The sequence below is a fragment of the Amaranthus tricolor genome, chromosome 7, assembly GCF_026212465.1.
Source record: "Amaranthus tricolor cultivar Red isolate AtriRed21 chromosome 7, ASM2621246v1, whole genome shotgun sequence".
Lineage (NCBI taxonomy): Eukaryota > Viridiplantae > Streptophyta > Magnoliopsida > Caryophyllales > Amaranthaceae > Amaranthus > Amaranthus tricolor.
In genome coordinates, this window is record NC_080053.1 from 29,303,339 (window position 1) to 29,325,129 (window position 21,791).

At 28.9% G+C, this 21,791-nt stretch overlaps 2 protein-coding genes across 5 annotated transcripts; both read right to left on the minus strand.

Annotated features, from left to right (window-relative positions):
• Nucleotides 1-302: 302 nt before the first annotated feature.
• LOC130818053 (ABC transporter I family member 17-like) lies at nucleotides 303-3,932 on the minus strand. Of its 2 annotated transcripts, none has more exons than XM_057684079.1 (4): nucleotides 3,696-3,932; nucleotides 2,725-3,093; nucleotides 1,624-1,805; nucleotides 303-780 (listed from the first exon to the last, which is right to left on the minus strand). In XM_057684079.1, the coding sequence occupies exons 1-4, from the start codon at nucleotides 3,724-3,726 to the stop codon at nucleotides 526-528; spliced, it is 837 nt and encodes a 278-aa protein (XP_057540062.1). In that variant the 5' UTR covers nucleotides 3,727-3,932; the 3' UTR covers nucleotides 303-525. The 2 variants fall into 2 exon arrangements, with proteins under 2 accessions (XP_057540062.1, XP_057540061.1); XM_057684078.1 differs by having other exon boundaries at nucleotides 318-780; nucleotides 1,624-1,811.
• Nucleotides 3,933-6,452: 2,520 nt separating this feature from the next.
• On the minus strand, nucleotides 6,453-21,693 carry LOC130817465 (basic leucine zipper 61-like). Of its 3 annotated transcripts, none has more exons than XM_057683184.1 (6): nucleotides 21,496-21,693; nucleotides 20,498-20,571; nucleotides 12,423-16,488; nucleotides 11,398-11,488; nucleotides 10,435-10,561; nucleotides 6,453-7,579 (listed from the first exon to the last, which is right to left on the minus strand). In XM_057683184.1, exons 3-6 carry the CDS (start codon nucleotides 13,001-13,003, stop codon nucleotides 7,407-7,409), a joined length of 972 nt encoding a protein of 323 aa, XP_057539167.1. In that variant the 5' UTR covers nucleotides 13,004-16,488; nucleotides 20,498-20,571; nucleotides 21,496-21,693; the 3' UTR covers nucleotides 6,453-7,406. The 3 variants fall into 3 exon arrangements, with proteins under 3 accessions (XP_057539167.1, XP_057539168.1, XP_057539169.1); XM_057683185.1 differs by having other exon boundaries at nucleotides 12,423-18,556; XM_057683186.1 differs by lacking the exon at nucleotides 20,498-20,571.
• Between the last annotated feature and the right edge of the window lie 98 nt (nucleotides 21,694-21,791).

Here is a 21,791-nt window from a genome sequence, read left to right on the forward strand (position 1 = left end):
TGCCAAGGATTTCCAAAAGGCAATATAATGTTAGTACTTGTGAGGAGAGAAAAATGAGAAATAATTTTAACAAATTAATAAATAGGTTAAGAGAAAGGATAAGAGAGAAAAATGGTATATCTCTAAATTTCATGCAATTAAAAATCCAAAGATATTATTTACGCCTGACGGATATTATTCGTCTTATAATATATATTACTTTTGGTGTTAAATGAGCCACATGAACAAATATAGTAGACGAGAGTCAATCATTCCAAAACTGTAATTATACTAACTAATTTAGTTTTACTTTGAATATATTCACAATTAACATTTTATTACTGAAATATTATTAACTGATTTCAGTTTTGTTATTATTATTCATATAGTTAACAATGATAATTCAAAGAGAACATCAAAAACCGAAGTTGTTACAATACATATAACATACAAAATGTCTAATTGCTATATTTTTCTATAAATAAAGTTCTCACATTGACGCGTAAAATACATTCCCATTACACAATTGTGAAGATTAGGAAGAGATTAAGAGCTAAGCTCAAGAAATCTTAAAGCCATGGGATGCTTAGCATCACAAAGTTGATTAGGGGGCAAAACTTCAACAACAACACCATTCACCAAAAGGCACACAATATCAGCTACTCTTTGGACTTGTCTTACACTATGAGAGACCATGATCACTGTCATGCCTTTTGTTGTCTTTAATTTTACAAGAGCATCCTCAATGTTTTGAGTTGATATTGGGTCTAAGGCACTTGTTGGCTCATCCAATAGCAATACCTTTAATAAATATCAATACATTATAAAGTTAGAGTTAGAGTTATCAACCTAGTATTCCGCACAAGTTAGAGTTCGGAAGAGGAGGATAGCAGACAGATCATACTCATGCCCCCTCTAAGGAGAGAGTAAGGAGAAATGCGCACACTCAATTTTCTCCCTGAAAGATAAGTTCTTATAAAGATAAAGGTGACTGGCACACAACGCTATTAGAAAGACATTTGGTGTGCTTGCAATATCAATTCAAATTTACACTAGAAGCAATTATTTGAGAAACTTGAGATGAAAATTTTGCTTCTAATACATCTACGTCCATCAAAGAAGAATTTAATACTGATAGGTTTTCACTTTAAAATCAATGGATAATTTTCAATTTAGTATCAAAAGTGGGTAACTTTTTAACACGTTTGCATACTCTACAAAAAGGTTAAATTTGAGAAAATGAGATAAAAGATATACTACAATATTTCGTTATTTCAATATCATTAAGTGGCTTCCGTCTAAGTAGAATTTAGGGGATCAAATGTATGTAACCTTACCCTTGGTAATAATTATAAAGCAATTACATCCGATTGATCCTTGGTTGAAAATATTATCCGGAACTTCACATAAATAAGTAACGCATATGATTTAATAAGTCATCTTACGATAACAATTAACAACATATCATTATCTTGATGATCAAATATACGTAACTTAACCCTTATAATAAGTGATAAGAAGAGAGTTAAATATGATTAATTCTTAGTTGCAAGTATGGTCATTTGTATACTTAAAAGAAATACAAAAGATTTGATAAGTTGTTTTATTATAATCTATCGTAATTTAAAATGGTGCAAAGATTACCTCGGGTTCATTGGCCAAGGTTCTTGCAAGTGCAACTCGTTGTTGTTGTCCGACAGAAAGCTCGTTCCAATTTTTGTCAATGAAAGTGTGATCAAGATCAGCTATACTTAACAATCTCTGCACTTGTTCATCACTGAGCTTCTTTCCCTTCAATTTTGGTCCATAACGCACGTTATCTGCCACTGTTCCTGTCATTAGGATCAACTTATAAGGTCTATATCGGAAAAAAATAAGATCTAACATATAAGCTTGATGTACTATTCTTCCTATTGTCAATTAGTTTAAGATGAAACATCATTCAAGTTGTATACAGTTAGCTCTCCTCTTATACAGTTCTTGTTATGTATCAGCCTATAAGCAAATTTACATGGTATTAGAGCCGATTTTCAATGGATCCTTTGTATATCTCATATGGTACTAGAGGACATATATTTGTAGAACCACAAATATTTTTAAATGATGAGTTAATACTTTTAATTGGTCAAATAAGACAACAACTTTAATTTATCCATAAAATAATTTCTAATTTTTGTTAGAATCTCATAAGAGTTTATAGCATCAAAAACAAATTCAATACGTACAGACATTATAATATATCATTGTGATCAACAATCTCAAAGGAACGGATCAATTAATAATAACTAATCAATGCAATAATCTTGTTTGGTGGTTTATCCTATATTGATGAATTAAAGATTATATGCACACTTTATAAGTCATTAAAATTCTTTCTCCCATTGCCATATGGTTTTGGTATATATAGGATCTCCTTGGCTTATAAAGTGTATGCACCTTGTATTCCCCCGATAATATGCTGGTATTGTCTATATATCTAACTTAATTTAACATGGTATCCAAGCAAATAGCTAGGTCGATCAAAAATTAAATGGTAGTCCGAAAAGAATGACGTTCCTACCTAACTGATTACTCCCAAGTGCGAATATAATGGGGTTCGCATGTGAGGGCCGGGTGTTGGAATGGTTTATCCAGATCGATGAATTAAAAATAGTATACACACTTTAAATATATGTACCTCATATTCCTCAATAATATACTGACATTGACAATAAATTCTGCGAAACAAATACTCAGATAATTTACCTTGGAAGAGAGCGGGAAGTTGGAAAAGCATACCAACACGACGACGTACAGAGAGCACATCAATATCACATACATCCCTTCCATCTAAATACACACTTCCGGTGGGTGGCTCCCACAATCTGTTTAACGCCTTCAGAACCGTTGATTTCCCGCTACCACTAGGCCCTATGATCCCTACGATCTTCCCCCTTGGTATTCTCAAGTCCACCCCATCTAATATACACACTCCCTTATCCGATAATTTCCTCAATTGCTTAATTTCCAATTTAATTTCTCCTCCATTACTGTACCTATCAATTACATTATCATTTTCGAATTTACCATCATCAATTCGAACAAGTAAATGCTCTGCAGCCTCAAGGCTCTCAACTGCAACAAACATTAATCAAATTCAAAAAAAAGTAAACTTTGTTAGAGTATAATAATATATCATAACCCGCTAATTATAAGTTTAAACTTTTAAGTTGGGATTGTTCGATATCAGTAGTTTATTAGAGTATATAACATATTCTGGGCCATAATTATAATCTTAAATTTTTAGTTGAGTTAATTTCTTGATATGATATGATATCAAAAGCTAACGTGACAAGATGTCACATGTTCGAAATCTCAACTACCCCTTATTTCAAATAGAATATTGTATGTGTTACATTCAAACTTATAGCCTAAAGAGTTCTCGTGAAGAAATTTCATGAGTTCAAATCACTTTCATCTCTTATTTGAAAGTGAAATATGAGGGACGTATTAGAGTACATAATATATCCAATCCAACTATCAGTTTAAGCGTTTGGTTCCTTAACATAGTTAAATTTTTCTTCTTATAATATAATTAGCTGAAAAAGGAAAATGATTAACTGATAATTAAACCCAAAATCTTAACCAAATAACGTGTTACTTACTCTATTTGAAATAAATTTCGATTTTCAATTTAATTGATGAAAGTTATGAAAAAGAGGGGAAATTGAACGTACCTTGGAAAGATTCAGCAGTGGAAGGTGACATGGTTGGCAGAGATTTTGAATTAAATATGAAAATAATTTTAGTAGTTTGTTTAAATTATTTTATGTTGAAGTTATGAATTAATCAAATAAATAAATGTTTATAGAATTGGAATATGAGAAGGGAATGTTTGGGGAGGTTTTAGTGTCGCAGAATAAAAGTAGAGGGAAAGAACCTTCCCTGGTGTCAACTATACAAAGTATTATTTGAGGAGGGTTGCATTTAATTTACACTTTTTATTTGAGTTGTAACTTAAACCTAAGTTAGAAAGATGGACGGTTTTTAGATCGGGTTATTTTTTATTAGGTGATTTTTTCGGGTCAGTTTAATGAGTTAAGTGTTATTTTTTTAAAAAAAATTGTCATTAATTTTTTTGATAAATGTATTAGACAAGTTTCACAAAAAATTTATAAAAAAAATTCAGAAAAAGAAGAAAGTTTTGTTTTCAATGCCTCTATGAAGAAATATTAACTAAAAATATAAAAAGGAACAATGTTTTGTTTTGTAATGATTTGTTTTTTCTTATATTGATGACTTTAATATCGTAACTGATTATTTTAAGATTATATATAAAATTTTAAGTGATCGATCACCTTATAATTATAACTTATAAGTAATCACTTTCAGATTGTAAGTGTACATTAGATCATGATATCACCGTGAGACATGCTGATACTAAGAAGCTTAAATAAAAATTTTCTAATATTTAAAGTGTCATCAAAGTGTAATCATTTAGTCCAAATAAAATCATCTTATAAATCATGATAACACGGTCCTAAATGAAAATTTTGAGTTGTTTGAAGTTACAATAATAACGATGTTGTGTTGTTAAATCAAAGAATGAGCACGTTACTTCGCGTCAGTTAAATCAAAATTTTATTAGACTGAACCAAATTCTGTATCCTTCCTTTTAGCTTTCAAACATGAACTCAGTTAATCATAGTAAATTTTCGTGTGACACGATCTTAATCTAACAAATACAATTATTAATATATAGATTTCTTGTTTTGGGTCGTCTCACCAAGATATAATCTCTCACAAGTCACAAGGAAAACTCCAAATTTATACCTCAATTGGATCAAAATATTAAAGGTCCAAATTCAACAGTCCCATTATCCCATACTTACTCCTAATTATTTAATTATGAGACGGTCTCACTTAAAGTAGCATATTATACAAGGATTGAATAGGTCATGTAGCAAATATTATGAAATTATAAACTTGTTTTAAAGTCCACGATAATTATAAACATCAAAAACTCATAAGATATCTTATTGCGTACTGGATCCTGATATTCTTTTTATTGGTGAAAATATTCTTTCTTTCGATCTTGTGGATACAGACAAAATCAACCTACCGTTACTCTTATTCTTTTGGGTATAAAACTCCATTCTCTAAGAACGTATTTTCGAAAAAAAAAATTATGAATATTTCACTTTCATCATGTCCGGAAAAATGGCAATAACAACAAATGTATTCAAAAGTTTGCAATATTCAAATTTAAATTGCTCATATTGTTTTATGTAAAGCTTCTTGTAAAAATTGTTTTTCATCAAAAGATCTTGTACTCCCTCCACATCAATATAATTGTCACATTTTTTTATTTGGCAAAACCATATCAATTGTCACATCTCTATTTTTGTCGATTTTTTTTTATCTAAATATCCTTAGTTCACACAAGTAATTACGAATATAACCCCATATACCTTACTTACCCGACTACCCTTCACTAATTACCCTTTACTACTTATCCAACTACAACCTTTTTAATGGACCCCACACCACTCTTAATATTCGTGCCCAAGTAAATAGGACATTTATATTGGGGTGGGGGGAGTATCTTTTAAGTAAGAAAATTTTCATACAAAAGAGGGTTGGGCATCTAACAATGTTTCCTTTGGTTGACCTCTTATCCTATCAACTCGTTTAACTCTACTCTTTAATATTATTATTTTTTTTTATTGATTTGATGTTATTAACATTACTAAGATCCGTCCTTGGATTTTCATAATATATATTTAGCAAATTTGTTGCAAGAGGGACGAAATGGATTGTTAAACATAAGCCTATATGCAAACAAAGTATAAGTTAGAATATACTTAGATAAATACAAAAAAGCATACTTTAATAGAGCTGAGTACATAACAATTACAATACAATGAAAATTTGGGTTTATTGGGTATTCTTTTTGGAAATTTCATTCATTTTAGGAAGAGTTTTTAAAAATTATTTGCAAGTACTCCTTTGTCTCAAATTCACAATTTGTTAAATATCACCAAGATTAAAAAAATTGAGTATATTAAATTACAATAGTGAGATTTTTAGAAATAAATGAAATCATAGAGAATAAACCTAATTAAATTATATCTAAAATTTAAAATACAAATTTATGGGAATGAATTGAAATAAAAAATAAAAACAAATTTGTTAAAACAGAGGTTTAATACTCCTTCTACACCAATATAAATATCCCATTTACTTGGGTACGAATATTAAGAGTGGTGTGGGGTTCATTAAAAAGGTGGTAGTTGGGTAAGTAGTGAAGGGTAATTAGTGAAGGGTAATTAGTGAAGGGTAGTTGGGTAAGTAAGGTATATGGGGGGTATATTCGTAATTATTTGTGTGAATTAAGGATATTTAGGTAAAAAAAATTGACAAAAATATAAATGTGACAATTGATATGATTTTGCCAAATAAGAAAATGTGACAATTATATTGATGTGGAGGGAGTAATACTTATATTCTTTTGATGGGATGTAGCGTAAGTTGATAAGCTCAATTGATTAGAGGCTTGAAGTGTCATTCTTAGAATTATAGTTTTGGCTTTTTTAAACAACATTATATTATTGAATGAAAATGGACAAAAAAATTATACACAATGCAAATTATTTGGAGCTTTTTTTTCTTAAATAAATTGAAATTATTTATACAATTGCATATCTATGAATTTTTTTTCCAAAAAAAAATAATAAAAGTAGAAAACTATTACAAATAATGAAAAGATGTTACCACTAACCACAACGAGACATTGAAACACATTCAGTCAAACTGACAGCCTCCACATTCTTCCTTTTATACATCCCAATACCCTTTTCCTGTCTCCCAAAATAATCTTTTTACTAAAAGAATAACAATTACCTCAAAAAATTACAAAAAAAAAAAAAATTACAAAAAAAAAAATTACAAAAAAAAAAATCCAAAACAATGTTCTAGAGTCTAAACCCAATACTTGTGAGACATGTGTCAGTTTTCCATCCTCCGATCATCCAAATCTAATTAATAAACGAGAATTACAGGCTGATCCCAAAACCTTTATTTTCAATCTTATAGAGTTCGATTCTTACCGCCTAATAAAAAATATCTTATTCCCTCTTGCCTATAACAAATCCTCCGGCCATACCCCTAATAAAGGAATCTATTAAAATATCATAAAAAAATTCAATAATTTTTTTTAAAACGAAAAAGGTTGAAAAAGGGAACATATCATGTGAAATGAACAGGTTAGCTAATCCCACCACCATGAACACCACTAGTAGTATTCACTACTACTAACAATTTTTTTTCACACACACAATATATATATATATATATATATATATATATATATATATATATATATATATATAATTAAAAAAAATGTTAAAGTTTGTTGGAGGAATAATAATTGGTAGTTGAAGATCAGACTAAGTCATAAGCTGCTCTTTGTCCGTACAAGCCATGTTATGATCAGATGGTGAAGAAAGTGCATGTGGAGTGTTATTAGGGCTAGTGTTTATGTTCATCTTCTTCAGACTTTGTTGTTGTTGATATATTTGCCTCAACCTCTCTATTTCCTTCTTCAATGCTTCTTGATGTGCTGCGCACACAATAGAATAATGAGTTCACGTAATAATTAAAGAATTTTCATTTTATAATCTTTGTAATAGAAATTTGATTCGTACTTACTACAATTTTTATCCCGGAATTTAAAAAATACTTCTATAAGTAATTTATGATAGAGTATACATGCATGTATAATATATCTTAATTCAATTATCGACTTAAACTTTTGATTAAATTGGCCTTTTGACATATATTAGAAGCCAACATAACGTGATGAAACATGATTTCAAATTTCATCTACCATTTATTGTTTCAAGTGGATTACTCATCCACACTTTTATCTCAAAGGAATCTTGGGTATGGAGATGAGATAGCTAGCTAGAGTACATATATATATATATATATATATATATATATATATATATATATATGTATCTTAGAGTTACCGCTATCAGTTTAAGCTTTTGGTTGATTTAATCTCTTAACAATTTAAGTTAAGTGTTGTTATTGTTGAATTTTAAGCTAACTGATTGAATAATCCAACTATTTAGGGAGATGGTTGGTAAAACTAAGTATTTGTTAGGGAACCAACTCAACCAAAAGCTTAAGCTAATGGTTGAGGCTCTAGAATATGTTATATACTCTAACATGCCCCCTCATACGAGAGCCTATTGGGCTAAAAGTGTGCATGCTCATAGGCGCTGAATATTCCACTTTAAATGAGAGTGGCTGCAATTCAAAACTGTGATCTCTTGTCAAGTTAGCTTCTGATACCATATCAACGAACCAACTCAACCAAAAACTGAAACTTATGGTTGAGACTCCAGGATATGTTATGTACTCTAACAGTATTGGTTATTGACTATTTACTAGAGAAAAATGGCCAACAAGCCAAAAGGCATTAAAAAATCTAATAAGGTTAGCCTTTTCATATTGGCTTAAAAACCATTTATCAAACTTTTTTTGGCTTTTGACTAATTAAAAAGTCAAAAGTTAAAAGTCAACAAAAAAATTAGTCCAAAAGTCATTTACCAAACACCTCAAAAACAATATCGATCATAAGATAAAAATCTTAATCAAGAAAAAATTATGTTATCGAAATGAAAAAATAGTATTAAATTTGCGGATGATCAAGATTTTGGATATAAAATGAGTGCACATTCAAAACTGAACATATAACAAACTCATTATGAAAAGAGAATATAATAAACAATTTTTTTAAAAAATGTATAAAAAGAATTAATTAATTATAATTCTATGTGCTCTTTAGAACATGAGAATGTAAAATACTTTACATTTGTAATTTGTAAGTTGTATGTTGCAAGTAAAGTTTGTAGCACGTTATATATATTGAACAAAAACTAGTGGTTTAGTCTTAACAAATACTGGTTGAGAATATCAGCCAATTTAATGATTTTGTTAGAAGATTATTGTACAAAAATGTCATATAGTACCACATGCATCCAACCAAATTTGTTATATTTTATCTTTATAAATTAAAATATTGGCTCCACTTCTAATTAAATGTCAAGTTAATTAGTTCTACACTTGCAATATTTCAATTTTAATATCTTTAATTGTGCTTAGTTAAAATATATTATAATTTTATAAAATAAATGGGTTTTAAATTACATAATCGGATCTTAATCTAAACAGACCCTAGTCTAAATGTTTTTTTGTCTCCAACACAATGATAATAAAGTAAAGAAAATCACAATAATAGAAAGTACTTCGCATCCGTTTCATAATGTTGGTTACATATTTCATTGCAGGTGTTTTTTTGTTGGTTATATTTAAAATGTTTTCTTTTAGATTTTATGAAAAAGATGAATAAAGCTTAATTGATCTTTAATTAAATGAAAGATTGCAAGAACAATAAAAGTCTCTTAATTAATGATTATCCAGATAATAAAATCTAGATTAATACATTTCATACAAGAGTCAATCTTTAATTTCTAAACAAAATGTAAAATATAAAGAAAACATTTGATAAATATTTTTAATTTTACATCGTATAAGTTACTAAAAATATGACCAACATCGTGAAACTGAGGGGTAACAATGAATTGCGTGTTCTAAATTTTTGGGTATGATATGAACAATTGATGTCTCATTTTCTACAAATATAATTCTAAGTTATTCTCAACGAATTTAATATAACATTTTCCTAATTTTATGGTGATTTCGTCTTAGTAAAACATGCATGTGTGCAAGTGGAGAAGTTCAAGTTAACCAAATACTAAACACTAAGTTACTTATAATTACAAACTTGATTATAATAATTGAATTTAATATCAAAACAATACATTTATTTATTCGATTTATATTTTCAGTTACGTTTGGAGTATTTCATAAATTGAAAGAAAAATTTTAAATATGATTTTTAATAAATATAAAGAAGTTAAAATATATATATTTCCGTGAGATCTTATGTTAGATTCATCTCCATATATATAATTTTGATATATATTTACTAGAATTTTTTATAAAGTGTATTTTATTAATAGACATTACGACTCAAATCAAATTTTAAAAATAGACAAAAACGTCAAATATAATTAACATTGTAAAACCAGCATTATGAAACAGAGAGAGTATATCATAAGTATAACTCTATAATATCAATTAATCAATTATTAAATTAGAGCATCTTGTTGGCATCTTTTATGTAATTGGAGTACTTAATAATTAATCCGCCTACTAAAACAAGTAATTAGATTCATAATAATTAATTCACAATTCAATGCTTCTCCATGTTATCAAGTTGAACAAGTAGAGAATTATTTAAGAAACTTGTTCTAATTAATCAAATAAAAGTATTATATAATTTTTAAAAAATTGATTAATTAATGATTAATTAATTAAATAATAAAAGAAGAAGAAACTTACCGTCCTTAAAAATCTTATCTTGAGCCAAAGCAGCAATTCTTTGCTTAAGAGCACTATTGTCCACATTAAGAATCAATCTCTGATGGTCCAAAAACGCAACCCTTGGAGACAAGGCTGATACCTCCGTCTTCATTTTTCATTTATTGTTCAAACAAATGTAACCAAAAATCAAATTAAAATACAAACTTCAATCAAACATTTTATATTATATTTTATTGTATTTATTAAAACACATTAAAATTAATATTTCTTCTTCCCTTTGAATTTGCTTTATTCATAATTTTAAATTAAAAGCTCTTCATAACGAACAAATGTTCAAGTTTAGTTTTCATTAGGTCATATAAAATAATATGGTATTAGAACTAATTTGAAAAAGTTAAAAATTAATCTATCCGTTCTTTTTGATTTCTCGTTTACTTTTGCACAATTTTCACAATAAATTTTAAACCTTAATATCTAAATACGCATAATAAAAAATTATTAAAATTACATAAAAAAATATACATTAAGATCAATCTAACGAGATCTCACATGAATATATTTTATCTTCTAAATATGTCTTTAAAACATTAATCAAATTTATCTTTTTTAAAATGAAATATTCAAAATGGGAAGAACATTAAAAAGCGAAGGCAGTAAAATTTTAAAATTAAATTATTATCAATCAATAATAATAATAATTAATAATAATTACTTAATTGACTCTTACAAGTTGAATTACTCTTCCAACTCACTCGTTTTGCATTATTTATAAACAAAAATTCTTATATCGTGATTCAAAATAGTGTAAATTGAGAGAGACAGAGTAACATCATCTTTATTTCATTATACTTACTACCTAATAGTAATATTTTCCCACATAAAATATATATTTTTTACAAAATATTACAATTGGACGCGAGTATTGGGATTAATTAGTTGTGTTGCTCCTGCACGTAATAATAGTATTAACTTGTAACATACCTGTAATGTCGTTACACTTCTCTCAAGCTCCGATATGTATTGCAATTTCCTCACCCTTGATCTTTGCGCCGATTGTCGATTCGCCAAAATTCTATTTAAAAACATAAATTTTATTGAGTATACATAAAAATCACACATAAATTGTTATCAACTAAATAAATACATTTGATGCGTAAAATGGCGGTAATGATTTTGATCAAACAATTTTCGAAAATTAATGAATATAACTTTACATAATTTAAAATTAATCTATTTACGACATTAATAGACTGAATTACAAAATATAAACACTTATTTATTTGAACGTGTATTTTATTATTTTAAATTTTAAGAAAATTGCATTTAAAATTATAAATATTTAGAATTCTAATAAAGTTTAGCTAACTTTATACACCCCAGCTAGTGTAGTAACTCATCATCACTTAATTAATTAGGTACATATTAAAATTATAAAATTTGATATTTCAAAATTATATTTTTAAATCAATCTAAAAACCCCACTTAATTATATAGTTACTTTACATTAAGCGATTAACCTATTCCTAAGAAATAAAAATTTATTTATAGCAAAGAAAAAACTTATAAACTATCAAAAATTTGAAAAAAATAAATTTCAAAAAATTAAAAGATTGAAATTTTACCTTCCTACATCAATTAGTGAACCCTCTAACATTCAAAATTTTTTAATAGCTTTTTTCATGTGCTTAAAGTCATTATCTTTCTTTGCAAAACTCTCGTTATTTATGTATTTGATTGAACGTATTTCTCTTTGTCCTCACTTAAAAGGGATACAGTTATGATTAGTCCGTTATTCTCTGTCCCTCTCCCACTTAAACTCTAAATTTTGAGCAATATTTAATATAAAATCGAGAAATAAATAAATATAGTAAACAAATTAAGGAACTACTAAAATAACACTTGGAGCTTAAAAAAAAAAAAAAAACACTTGAAGCAAATCAAAGAAACGGAAAAAATAGACAGTAGTAATTAATTAAGAGAAGAATTATAAAATAATGAGTAATTACCTCTTAACACGCTTAGGATCAACGTAATTATCACTATGATCAGATTGTTGATTAGCATTATTATCCGAAGAATTAGCAGAGATTTGATAATTATCAGAAACAATTTTACAAACACTTTCAACTTCACCAGGCTCACTTTTAAGTAAGCATTCAAAAACCTTCTCATTATTATTCTCTTTATTATCACAATCTTTATTATTATCATCAGTGGACATAACTGTTTTTTCTTCATCATTTGAATCTTCATCAGAATTATGTGAAGAAATGGGGCCCACCATACCCTGAATTCCTGCTGAAATCTCATCAGAAAACATTGACATTAACTGTTCATCATCAAGCTTATCAAAACCACAACCAGAAGGAGCTGCTTCAAGGAAGGCAATGGAGTCGCTTACGGATCGGCGGTGGGTCCCACGTCGGGTGGATGTGAAGTCGAGGAAGTCGTCGACCCATGATGGATTATTGGTGTTGTTGGGAGTGTTTGTTAACGGAGGTGTAAGGGGTTTTTGGTGAGGTGAGAAAGATAATGGAGGGTATGTTTGGGGAGGAATGTTGGGGATCTTGGGGGGTAATTGTGCCATTTGATCTTTTGGGTGGGAAGAAATGGAGGTACAAAAATGGTGGGTTTTGTGCTATGAAATTTGGGTATCCCTTAGAAATGGAGTTAGAGGAGGATAAGATGGTGTATTAAAGTGGATTGCCAAAAACTCATTATTCTAACTTCTAAGTAAGCTCTCTATATTCTTTTCGGTTGTCAGAGGCTTAGCCCATAAAAACTTCATTAAATTGATATGCTTTAATTTAATTCTTAATATCTTTAATTATGTTTGATAAATAATTAAAAAAATTTTAATATTAATAATTTTTGCAATGAGACAAATCAAACAAGATCTCACTTCATTATATTTTAACTTATAGATCAATAATTAATCACAAATTAAGAGCGATGAATAATTAGTGTCATTTTTTTTAATATTGTAATTAATATGGAACGGAGAAAGTAATAATTGACTGACTAAATTAGATATAGTCTTATCAAAGAAACTGTCTCTCACAAAAATTTGTGTATATTTTTTATGTTGATGTATAAGAGGATAGGTTAATCAAAGACAATGACTAAGTGAGAATTAAATAAAGATTTTTATTTAGTGGAAGTAATAATTACTCTAAATGAGTAAAGGCTTTATATTTGGTGAATCTTTATAAATTTGCTACTGAGTAAGGTATTTGTTTTGACAATATATATATTATCTCTAATAGGTAACAAATTTATAAGGACCGAAGAAGTATTAATGAAATAATTTATTCTTCTTCCCTAACCTTTTTTTTTTTTATAAATTCTTTGTGTGCAAAATGATCATTGGCTATGTTTTTGTTTTAACTTAGAAATTTACAATAAGTCAAATTCAAATTGATTTTTAGATGTTTAAATTTTACTTATACCAAAAGTCCAAATTTGTTTCAACTTTAACTTTTACTAGGATATTCGGCTTTCAAATTGTAAAATCCTTTTCATCACAATTTCTTTAAATTTTATTTTCCCTGTTTCATTATAATTGCTACATTTCACTTTTTACGCAATTCAATGCGTAACTTTGATAATTTATATTTTTAGTCGTCATGCTTAACTAAAAATTATAAAAAATTGATATTATGAAAGTATTCGATTAGACGATTCAAAAAAGATTACACTTGACTATATTTTTTAACACATTAACCGCAATATATAAAATAAACTTAAAAAATGAATAGTATCAATAATTCTTATGCTAGTCGGAAAATTAGTTAGTACCATTTCAACTAAGATTGCTTCATTTAGTAGGAAATTTAGTCGGGATTTATGACTACCGTACAAACAATAAGTATTTAGTCGGAATTTTCGACCAACACCAAACAATCATAAAAATAAGAATATACTATATAGCTAGGTTGACAAACTTTCTTTAATTTTCTTTTTAGTTCGTCTCAATATATTTTATTTTAATTTTACTTTTAGTGATGTCATACATTCTTTTTATCATCATCTACACAATCAATTTATATTTTCATCTCATCATCCACATATTTCTTCTACTACTCATATTATTTTTTTGTCTTATTTTTTAAATTTTCCCACCAAATATTTATAGAGCTGAGTGATAGTATAGCCATATAAAGTATGAATGAACATGTATTTAAAATTAGAAAATAAGAAATGATTTGTTTATTTGAGTAGAAAAAATAGTGGTGCAAATGAAAATAAGAAGGCGGTCACATGGGGGAGGGATTAAGAGACAGCTAGCAACAGTCTGTAGAGAAGTTGGGGGGACTCAACGGTTTTACTGTAAAGTCGCCACTATTTTTTTATTAATTAACTCCGCTAAGAGAATCATCCTCCACGTGCCGACGTGACCTTTTGCCTTTTGGTATTTTCCTCATCTTTTCTCATCGGTGAGGTTTTCATTCAGGTAATCGATTGATTTCGGATCGATTTAAAATTGAATTTAATGTCCACTATTGATTTTGTATAGTTACAAATTATTTTAAAATCGAGTCAAGTTAGATTCGATTATAAAGTTAGATAAATATCAAATCGTCAAATTTGTTTTGAAAACCTCTGAGTCTTTCCTGATTTCTCGTAGTGTAAGAGTTTTAATTCTTTTTAGAAAAATTTACTGTTTTCATAAATAATATTTTTTTTTGATTTATTTTGTATTCATAATTTACAAAATAAGTGAGTTGTGTTTCTAAGGAAATGAGTTATGACTTATGAGTGAGTGAAAGTTTATGCGATTAAGAGAATTGTCATCACTATTGTCAATTGTGTATATTATTTCCATGCAATTACTTGTAAAATATACTCAGTAGATATTAAAATTAAAAAGAATGATTTTAAATACTAATAAGTATTGTTCATATCAACAAAGTGAATTTGTTTAGGGCAAGTTTATTTCTTAAGATATCCATTGTTAAACATGTTTGACGTGAAGTAGTTTTAAGATAAGTTATTAGAGTATATAATATATTTTGGTTGAGTTGGTTTCTTGACATAGTATAAAACAATTCAGCATCCATCGTGAGAAGAGGTAGCGGTTCGAAACTGAATCACCCCTTCAAATTCAAGTAGAATATATCGCACCAAATATAAGGAGGACATGTGTTGCATCAATATTTTTAGTTAGGCGTATGTAGAATAGAATCAAGATAAGTAACCTTCGAAGTAGTTCTTAGGGTGAGCACAAATCATGACAAAAATAAACCCAAAAAATAGTGTTGGTTTTTTAAAGTCAATATACAAAAGCTATGGGTAGTCACCATCGATCGAAGGGAGGTTGAGGTGTTACACATAAGTGTAATAAAACTTCGTGCACAACAATTTTACTGTACATTACTCACCAATTCGTTGTTCATAAGCCTACATTCTTCACTCTGCGTTCCATTAACTCACTTTCTTATCTATATTTCATAAAGTCTAACGTAGATCCACATTATATATTTAGTGTATACTAAATTCATACAAAACCAATATTTATAATTATAATAAGTATCAAACATGATCTTTTCAATCATCATATATATATTTGGAGCACTTTTCTAATCACAAAAAGATTTAGAAGATCTAGATCTTGTTCAATGTTGAGATGCTCTATATAGTTTCACTATTACTAAGCTTACTCTAATACTTCAAAGAGAATAAGTATCTTAGCAAGATTAGTGAGAAACAAGAACATAGGAATATATCCTTAAATTGTAAGAGAAGTTCATCCATGATAGAATCAATACATGTCTCTAACTTGTACTATTCCGTTTCTTTGACTTTGCCTCATTTAACTATTTTATATGATCAGAGACGCAGAATCTAAAGGACGGAGGAAGTAGAGTATAAAGTATAGACTAGAATGGGAGGATGCATGCTAGTATGTATATGTGCGTGAAATATAGAAAGAAAAATGGATGGTGAGCTGTGAGGCTTTGATGATGAGGGGAGAGAGATAGAATAACGTGAACATAAGCATGAGCATCGATGGCCATCTTCCCATGTGCAGTGTTGTAAAATCCCCCACCTTGCCCCTAGCTTTGCTTTGCCCTAATATAGAGGTGATTATTTGATACAACATTACAACGTGTTAGAATGATCATGGTTTGAATCTCATTTATCATTTATTTTAAGTGGAATATATAGCATTATGTATGTAATCATCAATATCATGATGTGTTTCATGATTTTATCCATATTGAAGCCCAAAAGGCTCTCATGATAGGAAGCGTGATAGAATATATATATATATATATATTGGCAACTATCAATTGAAGCTTTTGGAATAATTAAAATCCTGAACAATTATAGACGAATTTAGACCGGTAAAAGACCCAAAATTTATGTGATATATATAATTCTTAATTTTAGCCAAAAACCTATACATCACATGAAAGTTAAGTCGTTTATCATGATCATTAAAAGTCGACTCAATTTTTACTTCTAGATTCAAAAACTTTGAAATATTTTTTAAATCCGAGTTGAATTTATCTTTTGGATTCAAAACTAAGCTTTTTCTCTCTCACTCATTTAAACTCCTTAGCTCCCAAAGCAAGTTCATATATACGTAGCCACACATAACATAACCAACGCCCTTACAAATCTCCGGTCGACTCAAGATATATACAACAATAATATATAATGTATTCACATATGTAATCTATTATCCCTTTATTTGCTTGTAATAAATTTAAGAAGTACTTCATCCAACGACATTTCTTTATACAAAGTGCATCTTCTTGTCTTTGCCCTATCCGACCCGATGATGAACGGGTACAGAAGTAATTAATCAGATCCATAGAAAAAAAAAAAGGTTCAGCAATGTGTAGGACCGTACACGTGACAAGGAACAATTTTGGGTCAGGTTATCAATGTGAAATGCTCCGGATAAGAAACAGTACCGTCAAAGTCCTACCAACTTAACTTCATATTCTTTCGTCTCACTTATTTTGCTCATTTACTTTTAATACAGAGACTAAGAAATATACTATAATATGTTAAATGATGAGATATCTAAAAATAAAAGAGATGAGATACAAAGTAAAAAGTAGTGAAGTCATATTGAAAAATAAAATTAGGAATTCTTGTAAGAGACCGCCTCTCAGTGAAATGACCTAAAATAAGGACTTCATATTCTTATAATTTGTATTAGTGGGACTATTAACGTACATTTGGGGCGCCTATCATAGTGAGTTAGTGACCACCTTATACAGTAATTGTTGAGAGACCTTCTCTCGGTGAGATGACCTTAGAACAAGAATTTCATATTCTTATAATTTGTATTAGTTAGACTATTAACGTATGTTTGGGGTGCCTATCATAGTGAGTTAGTGACCACCTTATACAGTAATTTGTGTAATGAAAATAGGACACTTGTATCGGGACGAACTAAAATGAAAAATTGTACAAATGGAGTGGGATAGAGGAGTACTCCTCCGTCACAGTCATTTTGCCCGTTTACTTTTGACACATAGAGTTGAATAGAGTAGGTTAAAATGGTATGATATTTAGAAATAAGAAATAGAATATAGAATAATTGGTTGATGTTTAGTCAAAAAATAAAAATGAAAATATTTTTTAACACGAATAAAAATAAATAAATAAAATAAATTTATTAGAACAGAGTAATATACTTCCTCCGTTTCGTTTTAGTCGTTACATTTGCATGGGCACGGGGATTAAGAAAAGTGATTGACCTACACTGTAGCTAATTGTTTACTTTATAGAGTATATTATTTTATTATTGTTAATTGAAAAAGAAAAAGAAAAAATAGGTTGTTAGGTTACTTTATAGAGTATAGTATAGTATTTTATTATAAAGTATAGAGTATAGAGTAGGATAAACATAGGGGTTGGTAGAACTTTAAATGATTGTTTTATTACTAAAAACGAAAATGCAGCAAGTAATATGAAGTTGCCAAAAATAGAAAATGTAACGGGTATTATGGAACGGAGGAAGTACTTATCCAAAAAAATAATTCAACAGTAATTTTGTCAATTCTTTTAAGATCCCAATAAGAGCAGCGTACCGGCCCAAAAGGGGAAGAAGACCGCTTGAAACAAAGCCCCAAAGGTATTATTGCACGTGAGAGGAGCAAACAATGCCCTACTTGTTCAACTGTGGGGAAATGGGGATAATAAATTTGACAATTTATTATAGGGATGATTTAATAAATGAATCGTAACTTAATACTGGTGATACTTTGGGTTAAGCTTTAAAAATAATTAATATACTCATATTAACAAGATATATCTTTTTAAGGGAAATCATTTGTTAAAAGACTTGTATTAGTATCTGGGCCAATATACAGTCTCCATGGATAGTCACTAGCGGTCAGATAGGGCTGGGATGTTATAAAATGATATCAGAGCAATCTCGCGACTCTACCTGATTTTGAATACGTTGATGGAAACATTTTTTTGTAATTAGATGATTTTTAATAAGTTATTTCAACTATTTAATTTACCAATACTATCATTAGATTGTTTGACTATCTAACCGTTTATTACCTATATAAACTAAAATTCTCTAACAAATACTTAACCCCATAATTCTAACTTGCATTTCTTTAAGGAAACCCATTTTTATTGAATATTATTATTTTTAAAAAATGAATGAAATAGTAGTATTTAGGTCAAGACCGTGGTGAACTTCGAAAATGCAATTATAATTAATTTAGAGGGTCAAATTCTCAAATTTATAAAAACTATACAAATATTTTAAATTTACGAAATAAATTTATCATGGTTTGAGTTTTAAGTAGGATAAGTCGACCATTTGTTTTCAAGAATCAGAAAGATTACAAAGCTCATTTAATCAATGTTGAACAAGAAATAAGGACAATTTATAACTCATAAATTATTAAAAAAATAAGTACAATATTTCTGAATTTTAATTTTGAATTTGAGTTAACATTTTAGTGAAAATTCAACAAGCCCAATTTGGACTTATGCTTAGTGGATCCTACAAAAATTTTAGAAGTGGATAACATGACAATTGTAATGGGCTGACCCACAATGAAAATTACACTTCATGAATGAATATCTAAAGTGTAGCTGAAGTTAAAACTAAATTGTGGTGCCACATACAATCCCAATCATCTAATAAATGACAAAGATTAAAATCCACAACCCATGTGCTCCATCAAGGCATATCATCCATCAAACCATTCAACCAATCAATATGGTTCTCAATTGTTTTTTTTGATTGGTTATTTTATTGGCCGTATTTTCTTTAATGGTATGAGTTTTCGCTTATCTTTCCTCTCCAAACCTGATCATAGTATTCCTATGAGCAGGATATACCGAATATGATAATGATGATTATTTTATTGGCATGGTAAGATTGCGAACATCTAATCTTATAAGCTCTATTTATGTTATAAATATAAGTCTTTTGATTGTATATCAGGAGATCTAAGCTTGGGTTCACCTAGGTTATGACGTATGTCATTCGATAAAATATCACTTTTAATAATATAATAATTTTGAAAATAAAAATGACACTGCAATTCTCAAAATACCGATCCTCATCCACTTCTCATTACCATCTATTTCCAATGTCCTTATTATCTTTTTTCTCCTCTTCTTGATTTCATAAATTTTCTTATGTGACTAGAGTCTCACATGGTAACACCTCAACTAAGGGCAGTAACGACCATGCTGACACTCAGAGACAGTATGATATACCCACGTACTTCATATATAGATGATTCATGTCTCCGGGAACTAAACCAGCTAAGGTACAAATCCATCATATTTTTTCAGATACTTCATCCATTAGGAAATCATTACCATCCAACAAAACATAATCGAAGACTCTTTCAAAAAGAGTTTCGTCCATAATCCAATCCAATAAAACTTAACTCCTATCTATAAGACAATCAATCTAAATTTGTACAATTATTATTATGCCGATTCAATTTTAAAATTATATAAAAACAACTTCTATAAAGTTTGTTCGATATTTTTCATAGATAAGATATAATATAATTATTCACAATATCAATAATCGATAGAAGCAATATGCACATAAAAATTAGAAACTGCATATACATACCTGAACTAGCAAAAGCCCGACAAAAGTCATAAAAAATCCCAAAGCTTTTTACTATTCTCTTATGAATCAGACACCTAATAATTTAAAATAAGACTCATAAGCCTACTTAAGCATATTTTAAACATTCAAACAAGTTTCAACTCTTGCTAACACGCTCTATAGCCACACAACAATTTTAAACCTATACCCGTTCTTGAACAATGCTAATCTATCCAATCTAACCACAACACATGCTTTTCACTCAATTTGATAACAAAGTATACATTAAGGTCTAAGGATCGTATCTTAACCAATCACGATTCAAACTATAAATGTTTATATTATAATAATGCCATTAACTATACTTGGGTGTTTGGCTCTTGAGGGATTTGAGGAAGGGAATGGGACTTTATGTCAAAAATAAGTCTAAGTCTTTGTTTATTTAAAAAGAATGAGAATAGGAAATGAGACTAAAAAATGAAGAAAGTCCCTAAGAAAAATGTCTCGGAGAAGGGTAGGTATTTGAGTTGAGACTTTCATTTTATCTCTTTCTTCCAAGTTTCTACCGCGGCAAACAAGAGATGAGACTTTTTTATCTTCAAAATTTCAACTTAAAAATCTCATCTTTAAATCTCACAAGTCCCATTTCCTTGTGCCAAACACTCCTTTAAGCTTTTACAATATAAAACATTACACTTAATACGGATGATAATACTTGCAAAGTTCGTGGTGATAACGAATAAAAAGAACTCACGATAATAAGTAACTACAACTTATGCCAGGGTTATGCAACTTACAACGGTTAATAAAATTAACAATCACAATCACAATTAGCAACAACAAACAACAATTAATTTCATCCCAATTCAAGCCCTAATTCTTATTTACCCTAAATAACACATCTATCTTTTACCCATGATAAAATTCATTGTGATTTACCCAAAATTAACAAGGATAAACTTAATTTAACAAAGAGAAATGTCGAGAACCTGAAATTAAAGGGGGAAAAGATAACTCACAAGGTTTTAAAAATGGTGAAGTGTGGGACAGAGGGTTGCCCGCTACAGTGGTTCGACGAGGCGTGTGGCTGCTTGACTGTACGTGAGAGATGGAGGGAGGGAAGCAACCTCAGTTTTGATTATCTGGGCCCTAGGCAAAATGATAATTTTCAGCCTTCTAAAATTTATATATAAGTTGAAATTGATCAATTTAATATGAATGACTTTAAGTTTAAAATTAATTTTTTAAACAAAAATTATGAGTTTGGGTAAGCTAATTAGTACCCCTCTTATAATGAGGCAGTCTCTTGTGAGTT

Excerpts from the sequence above, each read along its gene's own strand:
- LOC130818053 (XM_057684078.1), bottom strand. The coding sequence starts at position 3,726 with ATGTCACCTTCCACTGCTGAATCTTTCCAAG. Across the intron at positions 1,812-2,724 it reads ACTTCCCGCTCTCTTCCAAG|GAACAGTGGCAGATAACGTG; the intron begins GTAAATTATCTG and ends TCCTAATGACAG. Across the intron at positions 781-1,623 it reads CCTTGGCCAATGAACCCGAG|GTATTGCTATTGGATGAGCC; the intron begins GTAATCTTTGCA and ends TATTTATTAAAG.
- LOC130817465 (XM_057683186.1), bottom strand. The coding sequence starts at position 13,003 with ATGGCACAATTACCCCCCAAGATCCCCAACATTCCTCCCCAAACATAC. Across the intron at positions 11,489-12,422 it reads GATCCTAAGCGTGTTAAGAG|AATTTTGGCGAATCGACAAT; the intron begins GTAATTACTCAT and ends GTTTTTAAATAG. Across the intron at positions 10,562-11,397 it reads GAAGTGTAACGACATTACAG|ACGGAGGTATCAGCCTTGTC; the intron begins GTATGTTACAAG and ends TGAAAAATGAAG.